This window comes from Plecotus auritus (genome assembly GCF_963455305.1).
Source record: "Plecotus auritus genome assembly, chromosome: 7".
Taxonomy (NCBI): Eukaryota; Metazoa; Chordata; class Mammalia; order Chiroptera; family Vespertilionidae; genus Plecotus; species Plecotus auritus.
The window spans coordinates 25659305-25685693 of record NC_137774.1 but is presented as its reverse complement, the minus strand read 5'-3'; the positions used below and the strand labels follow the sequence as shown (position 1 = coordinate 25685693).

Sequence of the window (26389 nt, the reverse complement as noted above, 5' to 3'; positions counted from 1 at the left end):
AAATATTAACAAATTATTTCTAAGTGGCAGAATTAAAATGCTAAGTAATTTTATTCTTTGTACTATCTCCATTTTTTATAAGGAGCACATAATAGTTTTAAATTAAGAAATCATCAGTTTTATTTGTGAAGCAATTAGATAAATTCCTAAGGGTAATCATGCTAGAAATTAACTGGTTGCTACTGCTTAGTTCTGGATCCACCCAAGGTATATATGGAGCTCAAAATTTTTAACTTAATAATTTCAAGGATCCTGATTTTTCTTTTCTTAAGGCATCCATCTTTTCCCAGTGTGAGTGACATGTGCAGTTTGGAGGAATTGATTAGTTGCAACCTGTGACTCTCAGAACACATTCATACCAAACCTGTGGGGTAAGGCCATACCCGCTTCCTTCAGCTCTTTTATTTCCAAGTCAGGGTTCTCTTTCAGATGTTTTGAAGTCAGTCCTAGATAGACACTGACATCAGGATGGCCTTCATATCTCTGCACCCTGGGGCTCTCAGTTGGCTGAGTTCTCTGGGCTCCAATCAATTCCTGTGACAAGGGAAAAATTGTTAAGGACATATTTGCAATCATCTGATCTGTCACTGAAACAGATCTAGGTATCAAATAAACTCCCTCTTACTCCTGTTGGGTAGACTTACTATATTCCTAATTAGCTAATTCATTTTTATTATTTTATTTTTTTAATCCTCTAAAAATTCATTGATTTTTAGAGAGAGAGGAAGGGAGGGAGGCGGGAAGGAACAGAGAGAAACATCGATGTGAGAGACCCATCAATTGGTTGCCTCCTGCATGTGCCCTGACCATGGCCAGGGATTAAACCTGCAACTGAGGTACATGCCCTTGACCAGGAATCAAACCCGAGACCTTTTAGTCTGCATGCCAATGTTCTAACTAGTGAGCAGAACCGGCCAGGGCCATTGTTATTATTATAAAAGTAACAGCAGCTGCCATTCACTGAATCTCACTCTGTGCCCCAACTACATGTGGACCCTCCCCAGCTTCCCTCAACAATTCCTTGCTGCCCTCACACAGAATAGGTGTAATAAAATGAGGATTTCCAAAACTTCTTGCCACTCGACCTCTAGCTTCTTCTTGGTTTCTAACTCCCTGCTCTCCTGAGATGAGCAAGCAGAAATGAAATCCTAACAGCTTCAGAGCTTACCTTTAGGTCATTCTTTAGGATATACTGGATATCTTGAAGGTTCATAGTTCGGTCTTTCTGTTTGACCTGGATGCCTGACTGAACAATATCATAGTAAGGTTTTGGAAGCCTGAAGTCAGCTTCCAAATAATTTCCCTCGACTATGGCTTTTTTAATAACTGAGCCATCTAAGCCATCCCAGGGTATGTTATCTGTTAAGGAAAGAGTCAGAAGGAGTAACATTAAGAAATCAGTCAGGTGAAATTGGGTGTCCTTGGTCAAGTCACTCAACCCCTTTAAACATTCATTTCTGTAGAAAAACTACCTGAAAGTCCAATCACAAATGAGAGACCACTTTCCCCATTTACCAGGGGAATCCCTGCTGTTTTAACAGGAAAAAGGAGTCACAGAGTCATGTACACATGGGCTTCCCTCGGGCAGACCTGGGGACCACAGGAATATTTCATGGAGTCAGGCTGGGCCCCAATGCATTCCATTCCTCTCATGGAAGGTGTGGTTTTGCCTCTGGGACTGTAAACACTGATAACTGGGGTTTATGGGTGTGTGTGTGTGTCCCTCTCCCAAAGGATTCCTTCTGTCTGCAGGTACTGATCATGTCTTTAAGTGACACTGATTATATATACAAGGAACCTGGAAGTGTTTAATTTCACAGTTTACTTCTCAGAGCCCAGTCTTCCTCACTCATTTTCAAATTCTTCAGGGACTCCTATATTCAGTTTAAAATCTTTGCTTGGATTAAATGCATTACCACTGACAAGCTGATAGGGAGGCTTTGCTGAGTCTTAAAGAACAGGTTAAAAGAGGAAGATTTTTCTGAGGTTATTTTATATCTTCCATAAGCAGAAAGAAGTTTTCTTGAAGAAATCTTTTTCCTATATCCTGCATTTTCATCAAACTAGGTAACTCCTGAGGGGGGAGAGAGAGAATCCAACCTAAGAATAGGGACTTTGGTCAAGTCAATGTCCTCTTTGATCTACCTGTTAAAATCTCCTGTATGATCATAGAAAAGCTGTAGATGTCTGATTTCACTGTGACTTCCTTCTGCAAAATGACTTCTGGGGCAGCCCAGTTGTACAGCTGGGCCGGGAGGGGGACTCGTGTCAGGTCCCTGTGTACATCTCTGTCCTGGCTGCAGACGGAAACACAAGGTAGGGCTCATGTCTTAAAGGATCATTGCAATCATCACACAGTACATTTGTAAAAACATTAGCCTCTGAAGACCAGCAACCTCCTGAGCTTCTGGAAACTCAGCTAGACCCTGAGCTAACCCAAGCTGCCTGCTATTCCAACACCTGCAATTCTTCACCATTCCTACTCTGTGGGCCCTGCCCATCCTCCCACCTCACCTGGCTGATCTCTCCAGCTCACTTACTCCCCTCAAGTCCTAGGAACCCTCTTTCAGTTTCTCCAACATGCCAAGCACATCACCGCTTCTGGTCTTTGCACTGGTGGCTTCTTCTGCCCGGTATGTTCTGCCCACAGACCCCAGAGTGACTGCTGCTTCTTGTAACCGAGGTATTAGCTTGAAACCCACTTCTTCAGAGAGGCCTTCCTGACTACCTAATTTAAAGCAGTCCTGTTTTATTGGTTTCAGAGCAGTTATTATCTTAATTTCTTATTCACTTATTTACTGTTTAAAATCTGTCTTCCCTCACCAGTCAGCTCCATGAGGGCAGGCAGGCACCTTATCTGTCTTTTATATCACTGTATCTCAACTTACACCAGGGCCTCAACACTTACTTTTGACTAAGACTCTTTCAAGACCCTCCTGAAGCCCAAGCTCCTTCTGGTTGCTTGTTTTTTGAACTCTGCTCTCTTGGGAATGAGCCCTCCCAGTTCAGCACTAAAGGTTCACAGATTTGCTTAAATAATTCAGTTTCCCCCTGGCCCGGGTAGCTCAGTTGGTTAGAGCATCATCCCTATATACCAAGGTTTTGAGTTCGATCCCCAGTCAGGGCACACACAAGAATCAACCAATAAATGCATAAATAAGTGAAGCAACAAATCCATTTTCTCTCTCTCTCTCTCTCTCTTTTTAAAAAAAAATATATTTTATTGATTTTTTACAGAAAGGAAGGGAGAGGGATAAAGAGCTAGAAACATCGATGAGAGAGAAACATCGATCAGCTGCCTCCTGCACACCCCCCACTGGGGATGTGCCCTCAACCAAGGCAAATGCCCTTGACCGGAATCGAACCCGGGACCCTTCAGTCCGCAGGCCGATGCTCAATCCACTGAGCCAAACTGGTCAGGGCTCTCTCTCTTTCTAAAATCAATAAATAAAATTTATTTTAAAACAACAAAAAAACCTCAACTTCCCAATCAGACTTCTCAAGAACTAAAATAGAGCGTCCTAAATGTATTCTGAGCCAACGAGAGTCCTCAGAGTGAGGTCAGTGCTGAGTTCTACACCCAGCTATCATGAGCATCAAATGAGATCATGTGTGGGGAAACACTCTGTGAGCCATAAAGCACTATGGAAGTTAGAAATTAATATTAATATTGTAGTAGGCATTTGGTAAAGACTTGATGACTGCTGGTTGATAATTAAAAATTAAGTTTTTTAAAAGCAAGTGACCAGCAGCTCTTTGCTGGTCTGGCAAAGAATAGATTATAGAGGATGGGATGTGTTTCTCAGACTTTGGACAAACTTCGCTAAATAATATTCTTTCTAGCAGAGCTTTTTTTTAAAATATATTTTATTGATTTTTTTACAGAGAGGAAGAGAGAGGGCTAGAGAGTCAGAAACATCGATGAGAGAGAAACATCGATCAGCTGCCTCCTGCACATCCCCCACTGGGGATGTGCCCGCAACCAAGGTACGTACCTTTGACCGGGATCGAACCTGGGACCCTTCAGTCTGCAGGCCGATGCTCTATCCACTGAGCCAAACCGGTTTCGGCCCTAGCAGAGCTTTTGATAGATGGCAGTGCGTTCAGGAAGCCACAAAGTTACAAACGCTGATACTGACTTTTAGTTGCATTGCTAATAAGTTAGATGTGGCCTGGTGTAGTGCGAACAGCATGGATACACATGCCAATATTGTATTAGTATCATGGGAAAAGCAATGGTGTGTTTTATGGTCAGAGATATATCCTGAGGACTGGCACACTTGGCTCTTTATCTTGCGGGAAACAGTCACCGAGCTGGTCAGACCTCTCAAGCTTGTCTAAGGCTCTAGCAGGGGACAAGTCACTTATAACCAGGATTTATATTCTTTCTCTTTTACTTCCTTCCACTCACCTTCCTCTCTTACAATCCCTCTTCCTTCTCTGTTAAAGTTAGTTGAGGGAGGGTTTCTTTTCTGGCTGTCATTCTAGGGCAGTTACTTTTCTGGGCTTCAGCCTTGACATCATTAAAAGTACATCTGGCTGCGGCTATGTGATACCATAGGCAAGTCAAGTCCAGCTCGCAAGAGTCCATTAGGAAGGAGTCAAAGAACAGGAGAAACTGCTGTTATCATTTTTACACCTAGATGGAGTGGTACCCTTGACAATGACATTCAACAAACTGACCTGCTCAAATAGAGTGTCTCCAAAAACAAGTGTGGGACTAGAAGCTATTTTGGATTCTTCTAGAATCAACTGGTGTCATCAGCTGTCAAAGAAGGGTACACTACTATGGATGCAACCACTTGCTGACTGACATTTCTGTCTGAAGTTCCTTTCTGAGATCAATTAGCCCCAAAGAGAACTCATACCTTCCTACCCAGTTGCCTTCTAGACCCTCCCTCGACCAGTCTGTGGACCCCAGCTCCTCAGTGCATCTCACATTTCCCTTCTATTTTGGCTCCTCGGTCACCACCAGGCCCTGCCCTATGGCCTTCTAGTTAGTCTTCCTCCAATCCATCTGCTCCTACAGCCACAGCTGGATAACCACACCATCTCTTCGCCTCTCTAGGCCTCTGTTTCCTCATCTACACAAGGACAAGTTAGGCTGGGCCTCTCCAAAGCTCGATTTCACTCTAGGATTCACATTTCCATGGAGAGCTCAACAGCAGATGGCGCTCTATCACTGGCAAACAGCTTGGATTTTGTCACAGCCTCCCTTGATAAGCATTTGCCATCGATAGCAAATATGTCCAAACCCTTTCGCTTCCACTGCTTGAGCCTCCAACCGAGGTACATGCCCTTGACTGGAATCAAACCCGGAACACTTCAGTCCTTGGGCCGATGCTCTATCCACTGAGTCAAACCAGCTAAGACAATGAGGATGTTATTTTTGTCACTGCCTTCCTCACTGCAATGAGACCCTTTAGGGCAGGGAACACCCTAGTGCCACTCTGGGTCAGGACTGTAAGGCTTAGCACCCATCACCTTCCTCTCCTTCCAGAATGCACAGCTTTGGCACGTATCCCAGCCTCCCTTCAACTGAGAAGGTGACTGGACTCTGGCCACTCCAAGCAGGAAGCAGTGACATACCCACTAAAGTAGTGGTCGCCAACTGATGGCCCGCTGACCACGGGTGGTCCGTGAGGTCCAAAAGGTTGGCAACCACTGCACTAAAGCCCACTGTGTGCCCCTCCATGCTCTTTCTTGTCATTGACCAGTAATGCAGAAGATACAGTTGGGGACTGAGGCCTGGGTGATGGCAGGGCCACGGATTGGAGGAACATGGAACACAGTGAGTGTCCCCCTCCAGCACACACACTAAACTGCATTGTGAGTGAGAAACATGCCTTGGTTGTCTTAAGCCATTGAAAATTTTATAGTGGATAGTTAGAGCATTTACACACGCTGGCTAATCTGTGCTCCTGGCTTGTTAAACAGTTATTAAAATGAGAATGTCCTGCCCTGACGGGTTTGGCTCAGTGGATAGAGCGTCGGCCTGCGGACTGAAGGGTCCCGGGTTCGATTCCAGTCAAGGGCATGTACCTTGGTTGCGGGCACATCCCCAGTAGGGGGTGTGCAGGAGGCAGCTGATCAATGTTTCTCTCTCATTGATGTTTCTAACTCTCTATCTCTCTCCCTTCCTCTCTGTAAAAAATCAATAAAATATTAAAAAAAAAAGAGAATGTCCTGAGGAGAATTAACTGTTCCAAAGCCCCTCTAACCTTGGCAGACAGAGCATGTGGGAAACCTCTTGCCCCACTGATGGACAAGTTCAGCCCACCAATGAAGAGAAGCCCCGCCCACATTGGAAGCCATGATCCAGGTTAACCTACCTTTCCAGCATGTACTCCAGGTTAGTCAGTCTCGCTTCCCCTGTGGAGACGATGTGGATGGCATAGGAGCTGAGGGAGCGGTGGATAAATCCCCAGGAGTGCAGGTATCGCAAGGCGTCGGAGATCTGGAGCAGCAGGTGCACAATCTCCTCCATGTGCAGCAGGGGGAACTCGGACCGCTGCAAGCAAGAGATAAACTGGCCAGGAACAAAGGGACTGGGCCTCCTTTGTTTTGTAGTTTCCAAAGTCTTTTCAATTGACCTTCACAGCTACTCAGTGTTCTCATTTTACAGATGGAGAACCTAAAGCTTGGTGGGGCTCAGTGACTGGCCCAAGGACCCACTGACCCAGGACCCTTAACACCAAACCTGGGCTCCTTTCCCTCAGCTCAGCTGCTTCACACCATGAAAAATGAGGAGAAAGTTCTCAAAGCCTGGCAAGGGCATCCAGGGTGGGTTCACCACCATCAGCAATGAACCTGCCCTGCCCCTCAGCCCTCGCCCAAACCTGTGCTGCTGGGAGAACCTGGAACCTTAAAGGACCAATCCAGCCCCTACTCCAGTCAGATGACCGAGAACATTCCTCCTAAGAGCACAGAAAATCACTTACACCACTGTAATCAGATGATTAAAGCCCTCACCCAAGGAGAGGAAAAGTAAACCAGGACACTAACAGGAGGTCCTCAGGCAAGAGGGATGGCTAGCCACTTTGGGGAAGGGACCTTCCTGGAGGGTCTCTTCTCATTCCTGCCCAGGATCTTTAGAACAAAGTCATGGAGGGGAAAAATGAATCTTTAGGACCTCTCTGAAGCCACATCTCAGCCCAAAGCATACTTGTCAGGAAATCTGTGGGCCAGGGAATATGCACCTGCTCCCAGGAAATCAAAACAGTGAGAAGGGATTGATGAGGCCTGAGTATAAATAGGCCTTTCTCTATAGCCAAGGTCCTGCAGGGCACAAATGAAAATACAGGAAAATAAGACCAGTGGCTATTTGATTAATTCGCTAGAAATGTGTCTGTGTCTTCTGGGTCTGCTAAGCTCTTAGACCCAGTCTGGAACAGAAGGAGGACTAACAATAATAAAATCACAGTAGGTCCAATGCACTTAGCCTTAAATGGTGCATTATATAGCCAACACAAAGTAGAGAATTAAGATTTATCTTCCAGAATGAAAACAAATTATAAAGAAATAAATGTTTTACTGTTGTTTTTTAAGACTTATCTGCCATGCATGCACAAATGCACAAATGGGAACTCTCCCGCTCAGGCAGGGGAAGAGGGCAGGGAGAAGTGGGAGGGCAGCCAGGGAAAAACCCATGGAAACAGCCACTTACCCGTTCATGGAGGACACTAAAGAGTGTGCCGATGGTGATGCGCTCATAAACCAGGCGGGTCTTCTCCAGGTCCTGGGACAGGCACACAGCCATCAGCTGCAGCAGGTGGCGGTGCCGCAGTTTGCTGCAAAAGATGCTTCAGATGAGGCAGAGGGAAGAAGGACATACAAAAAGGAGTGCTTTCCTTTCTTCAGGGCCCCCTGAATACATTCTACACTTGATCTTAGCCAAAAAGCCGAGAAGCGATATTACATTCTAAACAAATGCCATTTTGCACACAATTGTTTTCTAAGAAACAGGATGGGGTGGGTGGGGTTGTCTGTTGGAATCTGTGGCCTCTCACTGATCAGATCCTTAGGGCTGAGAGTCATCAATAACAATGTCACTAAGAGCTATTGAGCAATTATCATACATCATCTCCATCCTAATAACCAACTGCAAGAAATGTATCGTTTAGAGATGAGGAGACCAATATCAGGGAGATGTCTGGAATCTGGCCAAGGTCTCATGTCAAAGTCCATGCTGTGCCTGAGCCCTTCCAGCCTCTGACACACTTGCTGCGGGAGTTTGACCTTGTCAGGAAAGAGGCAGGGTCCATTCCATGGTCTCCACAGCCCTGGTGTGAACCATAAATCAAGCTCCTGCCTCAGCAAGAGCTGAAGGACTTACCCTGGGGCCACATAAGGTACTAGACCCATAGGTGGGCCTCAATAGCAGACACACAGTTCCTCAGACATGTGGATCTCATGCATAGCCAGTTCTATGAAATCAGGTCAGCACTTGTTCTGATGGGTACAGGGCTGAAAACAGGGCAGGCCTCGGGGGCTGTAGCAGGAGAGCCAATGGGCGTGGAGGCTGGACCATCAGAGATCCGGGTTATAGGGAGTCAATCAACTGACAGAATTGACCCCCTCACCACCACCTCCACCACTCCTCAGGCTTTTTGTTAATTCCTCTTCTTTATTTTTCTTGGCAGCCCTTGGATGTCAAATCAACCAACAGTGAGGAAATGCTGAGGCTGAAGGGCGTGGTCTCCACATCCCAGGAAATCCTGAACAGCCCTGAACCTGTGTCTGTGAAGAGCCTGGATCTGTGACGCCCTTGGGCTTCCTGCTCACCTGCAATGCTCCTGCTCAGCAATTAGCAAGTCGGCCAGCCGCAGCTTGCTGCAGTGCGGGTGGGTGGGGAGATTCAGCTCCTTCACTGTGACCCTGCTCCCATTCCACACCATGCTGCAAGGGCAGGAGAGAGTTGGAGAAGGCGGTGAGTATCCAGTTCTCCAGTGAGTTCTCCAGCCAGAAACCAAGTAGAGTTTACACAGAACCTGCAAAGCACCTGTCCAGTCTTTCCTCCTCCTCCCCCAGGTCCTAAAGCACCTTGAGGAAGTTAGTACAGGTGGCAGGAAGTCGCTGAGAGATTTAAGGGAGGGAGTAACTCCCTTATTTTAGAAAGACAATGGTACCAGCAGTGTGGGAAATGGTAGGCAGGGGTGGTCTGGAGAAGGGGAAGCCAGTTAGGAGGCCAGTCTAGGTGAGGGACAGTGATGACTTGGGCAGAGGCCACAGCAATGGATAGAGAGGAAGAAGGGACCTGATGATGGGCCAGTGGCCTGGGCAGGAAGACGCATATCTGCAGGGACAGAGAGCCTTTTTAGTGTCCAGGTTGAAGGAGGCCAAGAGACCTTGGCCAGGACAACTCCTGTGACCCTGCAGGAGGCAGGTCTCCCAGGGACTTTTGTCAGAGCCAAACTCTGCATTGGTTGGTGAGGGCTGTAGCTAATACCAGTTCCGGCTTCTATGGGCACCTCAATACCTTCTGGCCTGTATCAGGGGCCAGACCATTCCACTACGCTGCCTCTAACTTTCTAGAAAGCAGAGACGTTAAAACACAGCCGTGCCCTGACTGGTTTGGCTCAGTGGATAGAGCGTCAGCCTGGGGACTGAAGGGTCCCAGGTTCGATTCCGGTCAAGGGCATGTACCTTGGTTGCGGGCATATCCCCAGGGGGGGGTGTGCAGGAGGCAGCTGATCGATGTTTCTCTCTCATCGATGTTTCTGACTCTCTATCCCTTTCCCTTCCTCTCTGTAGAAGATCAATGGAATGTATTTAGAAAAAAAACAAACAAAAAACATGGCCGTGAGTCGTCTTTCAGAGCAGTTGTTCTGGGCCATTTGGCAATGTCTGTAGACATTGATTGTTACAATCACAACTCAAGGGGGTGGCAAAGAGGGCTGCTACTGGCCTCTGGAGTAGAGACCAGGGTTGCTCCTGGATATCATACAATGCACAGAACAGCCACCACCAACAAAGAATATCTGGCCAAATACTAGTATGTCAATGGTGCCCAGGCTGAGAACCCTTGATTCAGTCAGATGTATGTCCTTCAGTGTTAGGTTGGAAACCCTCCGTGCATAAGGAAGTCGCACAAAGCCCATACTCCCCCAAGGGACTAAATCAGAACTCCCACAGGCCACTCTGCTTACTTGGTCATGACCATGTAGGGGCCACTGCAGAAAGAGAAGGCAGGCTCATCATCAGCTTGAATTACTTCCTTTTCTCCAATTATTGGAAGAGATCCCAAATAGGCCACCCGTGTCCTTGCTGAAAGATAAAACTAAAAGCAAAACATAGCTTCAAATTGTGGGGAGGAAAGAGAAAAAGTAAAATTCATCCAGAATCTTATCAGCCAGGTACTGATGGCTGCTATTTACCAACTTGCTGAACATCCCTAGGGACATTATTCTTAATTTATACTATTTTTAATCTTTCTAGAAACCCTGCAAAGTTCTAATATCCTTCCCCTTTTACTAGTCAGGAAACTGAGGCTCATGGAAAGAGGTCAGACACTTGCCCGAAGCGTTGAGCAGGGTTCCCCACAGAACCCAGGCCTGTGTGCAGTCACCATTCCTTCTTCCCCCACATCCACCCCAGGCTATCTTGGCACAACCAACAAACTCAGGGCTGGGGTGAGCTGTCAGCAAACATTACCCAATCACCCAACAACATTTCCTAACTGTCTCTTTCTTCCATGGGCAGAACCAATGATCCAAAAGATACTCAAAACATTTCTCAGTTTAAAATGGCAATTCCTTAAAGGCATGCCAACAATACTCATAAGCCTTTGGGAGGGCAAGGTCAACCACAAATAAGACTCACGGAGTCAGTGCAGCTCTCTGCCTCTCTACAGGGAGACCATGTTTGGTGCCTTTACTGGGAATTTTAAGGATCATTTTCTAAACTCCTGAAACCTGGCTCAAGGGATCTCTGTAGAATTTCCACTTTTTTTTTTTTTCCCCAATAAGGAAAGCAACAGTAAGAGGCACTTGTCCTGCAAAAGTGGTAAAGAAGAAAAAGAAAAACCCATTTTGGAGACGATGAAACAGAGGAGCTGGACAAAGCCAAGAGACATAGGTCCAGAAGGAGGACCAAGTGACTCTCCAGTTAGTCCTGCAAACACTGGCTGCCAGTGGCAACCTCTTACCTTCCCAAAGCCAAAGCTGTGGATGTTTTGGGCAGAAATGACTCCAGTTTTACGCGGTTGTTTAGAAGGGCCGTTAGGGCTTCTAGAAATGTGTAAGAGAGGAAATAAATAAGGATTAATCACCCAGATCCAGAGGAACAATGATGAATCAAGTTTTCAGAATGTGTAGTGGCTTTTGACTTTACTACTTAACTTGTTATCATGGAACTACAGGTGATATAAGAGCCAGCCTCTCAGAGGGCACCTGTGATTCTGCCCCCCTAGAAATCATGCCCTTGTGTAGCCCCTCACAGGTCAGATAGAGCTGACCTAGTAACCCAACAGGATGTTGCAGAAATGACAATGGTGAGATTTCCAAGGCTAAATCCACCAGGGCTTCTCCCCTGATCTCTCTTAGGTCGCTTGCTCTGGGTGAGACATACCAATAAAGAAGCCTGACACCGAGTCAGGTGAGTGTGCCATGCCATCTTGGAGCTGGATCCTACAGCCCCAGTCAAGCCTTCAAGTGATGACAACCCCCACAGACATCTCTACTGAAACTTTTGGAGAAACCCTGAACTACAACCACCCAGCTTAGCCATTCACTGATTCCTGACCAACAGAAATTATGTGAGATACAAATGATTACTACTGTTTGAAACTGCTAAGTTGGGGGGTGGGGGTGATTCATTATGCAGCAATAATGAGTACGGATGGTCAAAGTTGGAAAAAATCATAAAGCTTCTCTTGTCCACCTTTCTCATTTTACAGAGGGGGAAAGTGGAGCCTGGGGTCACAGAGCAGCAGCAGGGACTAAGCGTGGGACCTAGGTGATCTGCAAAGATCCTCCTGGTTGGCCAGGAGGTGAGAGAATTGGAACAGGCAGGGACAAAGAGGCCAGATGAGGAATGTGGGAGTTTATCTTGATGGTTATGGGAATAGACCCTAAGAAGGTTTTTTAGCAGAAAGTGAGTGGCACAACCCAATTTCCATTTTTAACAGGTCATTCTGGATTCTGGATAAGGAACCAAAACTGGCAAGAGAAGCAAGCAGGGGAGCAGTTAGGCAAAACTGGTCCTCAAGGGCATCTCTGACTCCTCTCGCCTGAGAAGCCAGCAGCGTCCCGGTCATCAGAGGAAAATCAGGACTCCACCATGTGCACAGAAGGACAGGATGGGGGAGCCCTCCAGAGTGTGGCCAGGCTAGCCACCCTGATTACAAAGACAGCCATCAGAGAAAACCAAAATAAAAAGGATTCTCTGACTACAAACCCTAAGGCAATGAAGTCCCAAGAATTTAAAATAACTCTGAGCCTGTGGCCCGTCTCCTGCAGCTGCCCACCCCAAGTTAGCAGCAAGTCTCTCACACCAGCTCAAAATAGCCTAAGGAACTGTAAATTAAGCATGTGTGGTCATTTGCAACCTTAGTTATAAATAAACTAGAGGCGCCCTAACCGGTTTGGCTCAGTGGATAGAGCGTCAGCCAGCGGACTGAAGGGTCCCGGGTTCGATTCCAGTCAAGGGCATGTACCTTGGTTGTGGGCACATCTCCAGTGGGGGGTGTGCAGGAGGCAGCTGATCAATGTTTCTCTCTCATCGATGTTTCTAACTCTGTCCCTATCCCTTCCTCTCCGTAAAAATCAATAAAATATATTAAAAAACAAAACAAACAAACAAAAAAAACTAGAGGCCCTACTGGGATGGGGCCTAAACGGGCAGTCGGACATCCCTCTCACAATCCAGGACTGCTGGCTCCCAAATGCTCAACTGCCTGCCTGCCTTCCTGATTGCCCCTAACTGCTTCTGCCTGCCAGCCTGATCACCCCCTAACCATTCCCCTGCCAGCCTGATTGATGCCTAACTGCTCCTCTGCCAGCCTGTTTTCCCCTAACTGCCCTCCCCTGCAGGCCTGGTCACCCCTAACTGCCCTCCCCTGCAGGCCTGGGTCCCCCCCAACTGCCCTTCCCTGCAGGCCCAGTCGCCCCCAACTTTCCTCCTCTGCCAGCCTGGTAACACCTAACTGCCCTCCCCTGCAGGCTTGATCACCCCCAACTGCCCTCCCTTACAGGCCTGGTCACTCCCAACTGCCCTCCCCTGCTGGCCATCTTTGTGGCGGCCATCTTGTGTCCACATGGGGGCAGCCACCTTTGACCACATGGGGGCAGCCATCTTGTGTGTTGGAGTGATGGTCAATTTGCATATTACTCTTTTATTAGATAGGATATACTTTCCAAGGTTCAAGATATCAAAACAGTAACAAAAACTCCATCCAGAGGCTCTGAGGAAGGGCTTTCTGCTAAGCTGCCCAGACCTGAAGAGTTCCTTCTCTGCTGAGCACAGGGCATCTCCACTGGAGCCCAGAACTCACTGCCCTGGACATTCCTGGAAGGGGAATGGCCATCCTTCTCCAGTTGCCACATCTCCTTCAGAGCTCATCCCTGTGGGTGAGCCAGAGGCTGGAAGGGACTTATGTGCCCATGCTACAGGGGCCTGTGAGGAGGCTGGGGAGATGCAGGATATCCCACTCTGCTCGAGGCAGCACTCACCCCTGCATGAGGCCCCCGAACCGGGGCAGGCTGCAGACGAGCCGCTGAGTGGAGTCAATCTTCTTCAGGAGGTCACAGGAGAAGTCCTGGACGGTGGCCTGCATGTGTGAGGCGCAGCGACGCATGAACTCCACCATCTGCAACACCACAGAGAGGCTCAGTGCCACACAGCAAGGGGCTCCCACCCTTCAGAGGAATTATGAGGTGGTCTGAGGTAAATGGTCTAGGAGCCGGGAGCCCCCCAACAGGAAAAGGAGGGTCTAAGTGATTTTCCAAAGGTATGAAATGTTTTCAGGGAGATGTTGGCAATAATTTCCTCCAATTCCCTCCTCCTTCAACAGATAAAGAAACTAGGCAGGAAGAGTGAAATTATTTGTCCAAGTTCTAACAGCTAATGAGCTGGAGAACCAGACGAAGGGCAGTGAGGGGAAAAAACTCTGTCCACCTCCCCGCTCCCCTTCTTGTGCTGTCCCCAGGACCAGCCTCTAGCCCTGGGTTCCTGGCTCCCAGCCCAGTGCTCGGCCTTAGGGTGGCTGCAGAGGGGGCCCACCCTTACCATAGAGCTGCACTCCTTCCCGGCTGTAAGGGCCCACGCCTGCGGGCTTTGACCCTTCTCGTCATGGAGTCGAAGGTCACCCCCTGCATCCAACAGTTTGCTGAGGATCCACTGATTGCCTGAAAATGCTGCTGCATGCACAGGGGTACTCCCATCAAAGCAGCGGCTGGAGGGGGATACAAGGAGTGTCCATGGCAACACCCCTCCCTTCCACAGAGCAGGGGGGAATTCAATGGGTGACACGAGGCTTCCTTTCTACAGAGGTGACCTTTGGTGATGAGGATTATAATCATGCCATTTGGAAGGTCCCTGGTCTGTGCCAAAATGAGCTTTATACATATATCCTTTCTCCATCCTCACCTCTGCCCTTCAAGGCACTATCATTTCCCAAGTTATAAGTGAGGAACCAAAAGGGCAAAACTGAGGGCCACACTCAGGTATGGGTGTGGTTCCAAACTGGTGTTCTTTCCCCCTCTAATCCCTGACACTGGGTGCCCTGAAAACAATTCATGTTTGCTGAGTCCTGGGCATGTGAGAAGGTCTCTATCTCCCAAGTCCTATGGTAGAGGCCCACAAACCTTGGCATGAGCAATCTGGTCAAGAAGGATCTACAAGTCAGAAAAATTTAACCAAAGCCAATAAACTATCTTGGCCCTTATTGTGTCCAAGATACAGTGAGATGTGATCTGTAGCTGTGGTTTCCTAACTTGGCTGCATGAGAGAATCACCTGGAGAGCTTTCTCTCTTTAACTGAAAACAAAAACAGCTGACCCGGTGGGGCTCGGTGAACCAGAAGGTTGTGGTTCGATTCCCAGTCAGGGCACATGCCCGAGCTGTGGACTCGATCCCCAGTAGGGGGCGTGCAGGAGGCAGCTTGTTGATGATTCTTTCTCATCATTGATGTTTCTATCTCTCCCTTTCTCCCTGAAATCAATAAAAACAAACACACAAATGGGGAAAGAGAAGTCTAATAAGGAGGAGGAAGAGATAAGAAACATAAGAACATTCTCCCAACTCCAGACCCCACAGATCTCTTGCCCAGAGGCAATTACTATATAAATCTTTGTACCCTCCCAGAAATTTCCTATGTTTATACAGGTAGAATAAGAATGTGTTATAGCCCTAACTGGTTTGGCTCAGTGGATAGAGCATCGGCCTGTGGACTGAAAGGTCCCAGGTTTGATTCCGGTCAAGGTCATGTACCTTGGTTGTGGGCACATCCCCAGTAGGAGGTGTGCAGGAGGCGGCTGATCGATGTTTCTCTCCCATCGATGTTTCTGACTCTCTCTCTCTCTCTCCCTTCCTCTCTGTAAAAAAATCAATAAAATATATATTTTTTTAAAAAAGAATGTGTTATATAAACTGTTCTGCATTCAATACATATTTTGAAGAAATTTCCATTTGAGAATATACAGGGTAGGGCAAAAGTAGCTTTGCAGTTGTTCCTATGAAAAATAAAACAACAATTAATAAACAATAATATAAGAATAAACCATTGCCAAAACCGGTTTGGCTCAGTGGATAGAGCATCGGCCTGCGGACTGAGAGGTCCCAGGTTCGATTCCGGTCAAGGGCACGTAACTTGGTTGCGGGCACATCCCCAGTAGGAGGTGTGCAGGAGGCAGCTGATCGATGTTTCTCTCTCATCGATGTTTCTAACTCTCTATCCCTCTTCCTTCCTCTCTGTAAAAAATCAATAAAATATATTAAAAAAATAAATAAATAAAATAAAATGACCTGACCCTGCTTAAAAAAAAAAAAAAAAAAAGAATAAACTATTTCGCGTACTCACAACTGTAAACCTACTTTTTTTAAAAACTGTTTTTATTGATTTTAGAGAGAGAGTAAAGGAGCAGGAGAAAGAAACATCGACATCAACATTGATCAGCTGCCTCCTGCATGCCCCACACTGGGGATCGAGCCCACAACCTGGGCATGTGCCCTGACTGGAATCAAACCATGACTTCCTGGTTCATAGGTTGATGCTCAACCACAGAGCCACACTGGCTGGGCAGGAATGTGTATTTTTTACAAGTTCCCCAGGTGACACCAACATGCTGGCCTGTCCCCAGGCATCTGGGAACCACTGGGATGGCTCATTTTGAGCCAGCTTCTATTGCTGGGTTTGACAAGCAGTGTAGTACACTGTACTTTGAAAACCATAATATCCTCTCTACTACAAAAACACATAATGTTTTACAATCTTCTAATCATTCTTCCCATAAACAGTAAGGAGGGATGAGGGAAGAGAGAGGACATTATTTTTCATTTCTCATGAATGCTAAAAAAGAAAGGAATAATGTTTTTTATACCAAATAAATTTTTCACTTAAAATTTCTGGGCATCAGTTCCCTAATCTGGAACGTTAAAGGTTTTTCTTCTTCTTCTTCCTCTTCTTCTTCCTCCCTCTCCCCCTCCTCCTCCTCCTTCTTCTTTTTTAATTTATTTGATTTTGAGAGAGAGACAGACAGACAGAGGGGCCATGGACTTGTTGTTCCACTTATTTATATATTCATTGGTTGATTCTTTTTTTTTTAAATATATTTTTATTGATTTTTTACAGAGAGGAAGAGAGAGGGACAGAAAGTTAGAAACATCGATGAGAGAGAGACATCGATCAGCTGCCTCCTGCACACCTCCCACCGGTGATGTGCCCGCAACCCAGGTACATGCCCCTGACCGGAATCGAACCCGGGACCCCCCAGTCCGCAGGCCGACGCTCTATCCACTGAGCCAAACCGGTTAGGGCCATTGGTTGATTCTTGTATGTGTCCTGACTGGTACAGGATCTTCAATCCTGGCACATCGGGATGCTGCTCCAACCAACCGACCCACTGAGTCAGGGCTGGAAAACTAGAGTTGAATGACTTAATCTTTAAAGAATCCAGTACCCTTGTTGGATAGCTGAGTTGGTTAGAGCATCATCCTGATATGCAAAGGTTGCAGGTTCAATCCCCTCAGTCAGGACACATACAAGAATCAACCAATGAAGGCATAAGTAAGTGGAACAATAAATCCATGTTTCTCTCCCCGACCCCTTCCTCTCTCTCTAAAATCAATAATCAATTTTTAAAAAGAAGAAAACAGCAATAAACTTCTACAAAACAAATGTAAATGCAAATGACTGGAAAATGTTGCATTTTTGGTTGTGGAACTGCAGGGAGTCCCAAATGGCCTCCCTATAGAGCTGTTTTCTGCAAACATCAGGTGAGTGAGTCCTTTATTTCTGACCTTTGAAATTAAACAATACAATAGAGACAGGAGCGTGTATGTTAGTCTATTTCAGGGGTGGGCAAACTTTTTGACTCGAGGGCCACAATGGGTTCTTAAACTGGACCGGAGGGCCAGAACAAAAGCATGGATGGAGTGTTTGTGTGAACTAATATAAATTCAAAGTAAAGGAGCAGAGGGGAGAGCAAGAGAACCCTCCGCTCTTTCGGCTCCGCGGGCCGGATAGAACAGCCGAACAGACGGGATCCGGCCCGCGGGCCGTAGTTTGCCCACGGCTGAGAAATTCTGGATGGAAACACAGCAAAAATTTTCTTTGTATTATCTCTTGGTTACAGAATTCTCATACTGACTGTTTTTTGTAGGTTTGTTCTCTTAGAAAAGAGAACAACAGAAAAGTAAAGCTTTTTGACATCGATATGGTTAAATACCTTGAACAGGACCTCTTTATGTAATATGGGCAAGCTACTATATAACTTTTATTATTGGTTCACATTCTGGCATAACTATGAAAATTAGATGGAATCATGTAAGCATTCAAAACCTGTTTGTTTCTATCCAGTGTGAACTGTAAAAATACATGCTGTCTCATCTCTGTTGAGGAGGTAGTTGTAAAGATCTAGAGAGCTTAGTGTCTGGAACGGCTCTAGAAAAATCAAAAGTGTTCATTACATTGTGTTGCTGTTCCATATTAAAATTTGGACCAACTATTAATCGAAGATTCTTTTAAACCACAACTACAAGAGCCAGGCAAAAATCATCCTGATAAAGTGATGCCAAGTATATTATTTGGTAAAAACTGCTTAAATAAATCATACAAATTATAACCAAATAAGTTTCACTTATCTCATAGGGCCAAGTAAAACTGCTTTTATTAACAGCTGAAGGTATGCTTCAACATACACATACAACTGTATGTCATTGACATAAGTTAGTAAAAGTTATTTTAATATCTTGTCAGATTAGTTTCCTAATGCCCTAACTCATCTTAAAAGCATACACTACTATTTATTTTCTAGATAATAGAAAATTATTTACTTACTGATTTGGATCTGATCCATAATCCACCAGAATATCAACTAATTTTGTAAGGCCCAATAATGATGCAAGGAAAAGTGCTGTCTGGCCCAAGGAGTTAACTGCATCAACATAAATTCCTGCAAAGCAAATACCAGGATCAATGTAAAGAACAGGACATTTTCTGAGATAAAACTAGGAAAATGCATATGAAGGGGCAAAAAATCAAAATTTCTTTTACAGCACTTATATGTATTACTACTGCAAACTTTCTCAAAAAAGAAAAGCCCTATGTGAGCTGGTTTGACTCAGTGGATAGAGCGTCATCCTGCAGACTAAAGGGTCCCAGGTTTGATTCCGGTCAAGGGCACATGCCTGGGTCTCTTTCATCATTGATGTTTCTAATCTCCCTTTCCCTCTCCCTTCCTCTCTGAAATAAAAAAATATATATTTTTAAAAAAACAAAAAACGTTATTTACTGCCTGGCCAACCTATGAAACAGAAGGTCATGGTTCCTGGTCAGGGCATCCCCAGTGAGCAGGAGGTAGCTGATCTATGATTCTCTCTCATCATTGATGTTTCTCCTCTCTCTCTCTCTCTCTCTCTCTCTCTCTCTCTCTCTCTCTCTGAAATCAATTTAAAAAAACACATTACTTACTCAGGAAGTTGCAATGAAGCATTTTACCACTTCCTGTGTGAAAAAAAAAAACTTTTTTTTAACCTACAGAGGGCATGAGGAATGGGGTAGTGGTAATAATGATACTGTGTTAGGGTGGGGACAGTAATATAAAATATTTACTTGGAACAGAAGGCCTTATCTTTTTACCCCATTAAAATATAAACTTAATTTGATGGGGAAGAGGTCAATGCCCAAAGTTGTGTTTTTTTAAATATATTTTATTGATTTTTTACAGAGAGGAAGGGAGAGGGATAGAGAGCCAGAAACATCAATGAGAGAGAAACACCGATCAGCTGCCTCCTGCACACTCCCTACCGGGGATGTGCCCACAACCAAGGTACATGCCCCTGACCGGAACCGAACTGGGGACCCTTCAGTCCGCAGGCCGACGCTCCATCCACTGAACCAAACCGGCTAGGGCCAAAGTTTTTTTTTTTAATGTAAAGATTTGTTTTATTTCTACTGGGGAAAAGAGGAGGATAAATAGAACTATTTCCCAATTTGCTCTCCACTGTGTACGCACATACCCACACACATACAAAAACATACACAAATGCACACCAAAAATATCCCAAACAAAAAAACACACACAAGAATCAAAACACACTCAAAGTGCACCAATACTTCTTATTCTGATCAAAAGAAAAGATCATAGGAGGAAGTACAAAATGCAAAATCAAATGACGAAAAATGCATTATTAATATACAAAATATTTGTATTACTGAACTAGTAACAGTTGATGTTCTTCGTGTTGGTAAAACTTTGGAGCCACATAGCTGACTTGTTAAGTCTAGTCCATGCCAGCTTCCAAAAACCAGAAAAGAATGAACTTAGCTTCATTCTTTGATGCTTCATCAAAATTTTCTACAAGATCTGGAACATCATCATCTTCCTCTTCAATGTCTTCTGGTTTTGGGGCTTTGTTATCCAACACTCACCCAGGGAATTAATTGTTCTGCAAAGCTGTCAGCACCAAGGGGACATAATATTCCAGGAAGCATTTGTGTGAATGGTTTAGCTTCTGCATGATCCATAATTGCAAAGGTGTTAGCAGAAAGGGAGGCTTGGGTTTTGGTATTACTGAAATAACTACCCCATCATCTAATCATGTTTACCTTTGCAATACCAACTGTATTATTCACAACTAGTCTTTCGTCATCAGCTATGGCTTTTCTATGTACAACCTCTTTCTGTGAGCTGTACCTTTGACACCTACCCAGACCTGAACCAAAAGTTAAACAAATTTTCCCTAGGTCAGCAAACAGCAAGATCAGAACTACTACCCAAACTCTGAATGCGAGTTGAAACTCCATTAAAGCTTTATTTGTACCTTTGAAAAACCACTCAGACTGTGTCCTCTCCCTCTTTCCTTCCCAAAGGAAGAAAAGAACGATCATCAATGGCTAGTGGCAGTTGCAGAAGCAACACCAAAAACCAGCTTCACGCTCAGGAGAGAACACTGCGCCTCCTCCTCGTGGTTTCGGGTGCTCTACACGATCAGAGAAACTTCTCTAGTAACGAACTATAGAAATGATCCCTGAAAGTATAGTCTTAACCCCAGGACGTGGGCTTTTCCGAAGTGAACAAAACCCACACATATTACAGTGATGGCGAATATTTCTAAAGTGGTACTATTTTACCCGTACATATACTGCCATGTATTCTCTCAAAATTTTTTCATTCAGAAAGCTCGACAAAGTGTTTTAATTCCCCCAGCGTTTCCGAAAACAGTTCAAGCTGACACTTTAATTAACATACAATTGCTAAACAGCCAATCACACGCCACTAATTACCAACCCCGCCCCGCTTCTCCCGCAGTTCCAGTTCCGCAGCGTCGTTTACCACGTAAACGCTGACTACAACCAAGTGCGCGGGCGCGGGCATGTGTGGGGAGGGGGGGGAGGGGGAGGACAAGCCTCAGTTTAGACCTCTGCGTGGAAGCGGAGACCTTTCACAAGAAAAACATACAAGTGGAAGATAAAAGCGATGACCTAAAGCAGAACTCTGACATTTGCAAAGCACGCTCTATTTTTTTATTTTGTCCTGTACTATATAAATGTTTTCCAAATCAAGTGATCATTTGGTACATAAAAGTTGTAAATTGTGTTTAAACAAGCAGGACAATACATACATCTATTTAAAGAAAAAGAAAAAGAAACCACCCCGGCCAATGTGGCTCAGTGGTTGAACATGGACCTATGAACCAGGAGTTCACCATTGGGGTTTCAGGCTCCATCCCCAGCAGGGGGCCTGTGAGAGGCAACCAATCCATGATTCTCTCTCATCATTGATGTTTCTATCTCTCCCTCCCCCTTCCTCTCTTAAATAAACAAAAATATTTTTTTTTAAAAAAAGAAGAGGCAATCTACATAATTTTAAAAAACCTTCCCTTTCGCTTTCCCCTAAGAAAGTACATCCCAACCCAAAAATTAACCTTTCTTTTCTTTCACTAATAACTCCTTTGACACACCCTACTTCCTATAAAAACTTTCTGTTTTGTACCCCTCAGAGAATGGGCTGATGCCTAATTCATGAATTACTTAATAAAGCTGATTAGGTCTTAGATATACTTGTTTGAATTTTGTGGGGTTTTTTATTGTTAATTCTTTTTTTTATATATATTTTATTGATTTTTTTTACAAAGAGGAAGGGAGAGGGATAGAGAGTTAGAAACATCGATGAGAGAGAAACATCAATCAGCTGCCTCCTGCAGCCCCCGACTGGGGAATCGAACCTGCAACTAAGGTACATGCCCTTGACAGGAATCGAACCCAGGACCCTTCAGTCCACAGCCCAATGCTCTATCCACTGAGCCAAACCGGTCAGGGCTTTTGTTGTTAATTTTCAGGATATTTTCTTTTCCATTGACTTTTAGAGAGAGTGGAAGGGTGGGAGAGGGAGGGAGGGAGGGAGAGAGAGAGATGGATATGAGACATTGATTGGTTGCCACCCACAGGCACCCAGGTTAAGGCAAGAAAGTCAAACCTGCAACCCAAGTATGGGCCCTTGACCAGGAATCAGACCCACCACCCTTCACTGCTCGGGTTGACACTTTTACCACTGAGCAAAACTGGCCAGAGATGAATTTTGTTTTTAAACAAATCATTCCCCTGCTTAAAGCTTCCTAGCTTCCCAGCTCTTGGGCCAAAAATAAAACATCTTGCCCGCTTGGTGTGGCTCAGTGGTTGAACTAGGAGGCAACGGTGAGGGCACATGCCCAGGTTTCCCCTCTCCCTTCCTCTCTGAAATCAATAAAAACATATTAAAAATAAATAAATAAAACCTATCTAAATAGCTTATAAGGCCCTGCATATCTGTCTCGCCTACCAGACCATCTCCCTAATCTGTAGGGTAGGGACTTTTCTAATTTGCTGGAGGCAATCCATCCATGTTTCCATTGATGTCTCTTCTTCCCCAATCCCTTCAATAAAAACGTATCTTTGGATGGTTAAAAAACAAAACAAAGAGGAACAAACCAAAACTCCAGATGCAGAAAGTTAACAAAGGATTGTGCCAAAAAGATATGGATATTAAATGCTAAATAATGGTTGAAAAAAATAAAACAGCGTGAGATCTAACCTATGAACCCGGAAGTCACGGATGGATTCACATGCCTGGGTTGAGAGCAGACCATCCCCAGTGTGAGGCTGCTAACCAAAGATTCTCACCTTTGATGTTTCTATCTCTCTCTAAAATCAGTAAAAGCTTATCTTAAGTAAATAAGTAAATAAATAAGTAGACATGATAAAAACAACACTTTAACTCAGTTGGTTGGAGCCTCATCCCATACACCAGAACACAACCCTAATTGTTTAGAATGCCTTATCAGATTAGGGTATATACAGAAACCAATCAATGGAGTAACAAAGCTAAATACTTATCTCCCCCTTCAAAGTCCTTTCTTTAAATGTCCGCAAAATAAGAATAACCTTTTAAAAAGAATGAGACAAGTCACTCAGTAACATTACCAATTACACTAACACTTACACTTGAAGAATTGAAAGCCACTCAGACTGCATTCCCTCCCTCTTACCCTCCCATTAGGAAGGGAAGAGCGATCATCAATGGCTAATGGGAATTGCAAAAGCAACACCAAGAGCCAACTTCACGCTCAGGAGAGAACACTGCGCCTCCTCCTCGTGGTTTCGGGTGCTCTACACAGTCAGAGAAACTTCTCTAGTAACGAACTATAGAAATGATCCCTGAAAGTATAGTCTTAAGTTAGGGTCCTCAGCTTCTGGTGGGTCTACAGCAGCTACACACATGTTAGTCATGGTGACATTATTTAGGTCAATTTAACCTTACAAATTATGTGCTATTTAATATTTTATAAAAATTCTATTCAATAGCAAAGTTTAAAACATCATTTTCACTTGTAAATTTACAAGAAACACTTCAAAACAACAATATTAGCATAGGGCTTATTAACATAGAGCTTCCTACTAGCAGCCAATCGCATGTTGCAGGCAACTTACTCCAACGCAGAGCGAGATACTATTATCCTGCCCACCACACCAGGCACCACCTGGGTCCAGGGCGTCAGGCCATCTCACTACAGGTTAAGGAAATGCTGTTCCTGTTACTGGTCATGGTGAACTGCCTGCTACAGAAGTACACCAACTTGGGGAGATCAGGTTTCCTTTGCCTTGAAATAAAGAGGAGGGTTACTGGATAGCTTCAGGAGAGGGGCTGGTCAACAGAAAAACCAAGACCATGCCAGGGTTAGAGGGTTGGAACTTTCTGCTCCACCACTGCCCCTCACCTCAAACCCCACCCCCACCTTTGGCAGGGAAGAGACTGGAGATTGAGTTGAATCACCAATGGCCAGTGATTTAATCAACCCTGCTTAGGCAATGCAACCTCCATAAAAGCCCCTACGCAATGAGGCTCAGAGGGCTTCCAGAATGGTGAACACATGAAGCACTGAGGTGGTGGTGCATCCGAATAAAACATGGAAACTTGTATCCTTTATAATAAACCAGTAATGGTAAGTAAAATGTTTCCTTGAATTCTGTGAGTCACTCTAGCAAATTATTGAATCTGGGTAAGGTTAAGAGCAGATTAGATACGATAGAGGAAGAGTCATCAAATTGACAATAGAAGAAAATTCTTAACAGAGCTTTGAGGATTGTGGGACAATACCAAAAAGTCTGACATAAATATAAGTGGATTTCCAGAAGGTGGGGAGAGATTGGAATGGAAAGAGTGTCTGAAGAAATAATGACAGAAAGGTTCCCAAATTTGTAAAAGATAATAATTTGCATATTCAAGGTAAGCAAACCCAGGCAGGAAAAATACAAAGAAAATCACCCCTAGACCGCCATAGTCAAACCACTTAATTTCTTTAAAAGTATATATGATTCTTCAAATAAAAAATTATAAACTTATATTATGGGGTTCAAAACTCATACAAATATAACACTTATGGAATCTTTATAATAAAGGGTGGGGAAGGAGAGAAATGAGCCTGTATGGTTGAAATTTGTATTATGTGAAGTGGTACAATATTAAGTAGACTGTGAAAAATTAAAGATACATTATTATAACCACTAGAGCAACCACTAAAAATATGATACAGAGAAGTGTAGCTAAAAAGCCAGTATCAACAGTTCCCTAGCATAAGACCTCTATTAAACAATATGACTGGCCAAAACCGGTTTGGCTCAGTGGATAGAGAGTCGGCCTGCGGACTGAAGGGTCCCAGGTTCGATTCCGGTCAAGGGCACGTAACTTGGTTGCGGGCACATCCCCAGTGGGAGGTGTGCAGGAGGCAGCTGATCGATGTTTCTCTCTCATCGATGTTTCTGACTCTCTATCCCTCTTCCTTCCTCTCTGTAAAATATCAATAAAATATATTTAAAATAAAACAATATGACTGCATTAGTAGGAAACATCTAATCTCATTAATTTAACTTCTGATTTCCCCAAGAATTCATAGTTTTTAGGAATGACCTGTTTTTCCTTCCAAAACTATTCAGAAATGTGGACCCAGTTGCATCTGCCATTTCAACACAGGGCCTACCTTTCTTAAGAATCTTCTTCACTTTTATATAGCTCCCTTCTCTAACATACTCATGAAGCTGAGCTTCCAAGGAGTCATCTTTTAGGGAACCAAGCCGAACAGGACAGGGAACTGGAAGCTGAACTGCCCGAGACATCCTGTTTCAAAAGAAAGTAACATGCTTATTCTAACTGAATCAGAAATGCAAGCAAGCAACTTGGATTCTTTCACCACTTTTTTGTTAATTAAAAAAAAATTTACACACATTTCTTTAACTTTTTTTCCATTTTTATTTATAATGAACAGGATTAGGGAAATGATTACTGAAATTCTACAAGATTAACGTTTATTCTTGGCTCAGTGGATAGAGCGTCGGCCTGCGGACTCAAGGGTCCCAGGTTCGATTCCAGTCAAGGGCATGTACCTTGGTTGCAGGCACATCCCCAGTGGGGGGTGTGCAGGAGGCAGCTGATTGATGTTTCTCTCTCATCAATGTTTCTGACTCTTTCCCTCTCCCTTCCTCTCTGTAAAAAAATCAATAAAATATATTTTTTAAAAAATAACGCTTATTCTCAATGTTACTGTTGAAATTAAGGAACTGAATATATTTGTTACTAATTCTCAGGACTGAAATAGTAATGACTACTGGGAAGTAAAAAAGCTCAATCCCCAGTGTAATGTAAATATTTAGACAGTATAACATAGTGGGTTGGGTACACAGTTCAGACTCTGAAGCTCTGTTGCTCCCTAACTACGTGCCCTTGAAAAAATTATTTAACCTTGATAGTCCTCAATTTTTCCTCTGTAAATGGGGATAATAATAGTCTGAGGGTTGCCAAGAGGTTTAAATGAGCTAATATGTGTAAAAGAGCTTAGAGGTGTGTCTGGCACCAAGCAAACTGTGTGGTTAGTGGTTACTGTGTATGATATGAACCATGCTGAGAAATTTTAACTTTCTACATGTGGTATCCACACCTGACCATCATGCAATCATGTGTTTGTGCGACACCTACCATGTGTCTCAGATATGACAGTTGCTGCGTAAGACACCTAAAAGTGTATTGCTGCCATCACAATGTCGAGACACAGAGGGTGTGATATGAGGTGAAGTAAAAGGAAAAGCCATGAAGGCTGACACGTTTGGTAGGTCTTCACTAGCCAGGAGGCTTTAGGTTACTGAGAAGTAACTCTTCTTAATTTATCCACTGACAAAAATGTGGAAAATGCTAATATCTTG

At 44.5% G+C, this 26389-nt stretch overlaps 1 protein-coding gene across 1 annotated transcript in view; it reads right to left on the bottom strand.

Moving 5' to 3' along the window:
* The window catches only part of TEX14 (testis expressed 14, intercellular bridge forming factor), a gene marked incomplete at both ends in the record, with an annotated part of 71739 nt that extends 46430 nt beyond the window's left edge, over window positions 1-25309 (bottom strand). The window contains 12 exons of the mRNA XM_080679210.1: window positions 384-534; window positions 1169-1359; window positions 2146-2297; window positions 6333-6511; window positions 7667-7790; window positions 8785-8898; window positions 10149-10279; window positions 11147-11228; window positions 13671-13807; window positions 14227-14392; window positions 18497-18611; window positions 25174-25309. Of these exons, the coding sequence (XP_080535336.1) occupies window positions 384-534; window positions 1169-1359; window positions 2146-2297; window positions 6333-6511; window positions 7667-7790; window positions 8785-8898; window positions 10149-10279; window positions 11147-11228; window positions 13671-13807; window positions 14227-14392; window positions 18497-18611; window positions 25174-25309 (1678 nt within the window). The remainder of the gene's footprint in view (window positions 1-383; window positions 535-1168; window positions 1360-2145; window positions 2298-6332; window positions 6512-7666; window positions 7791-8784; window positions 8899-10148; window positions 10280-11146; window positions 11229-13670; window positions 13808-14226; window positions 14393-18496; window positions 18612-25173) is intronic.
* Between the last annotated feature and the right edge of the window lie 1080 nt (window positions 25310-26389).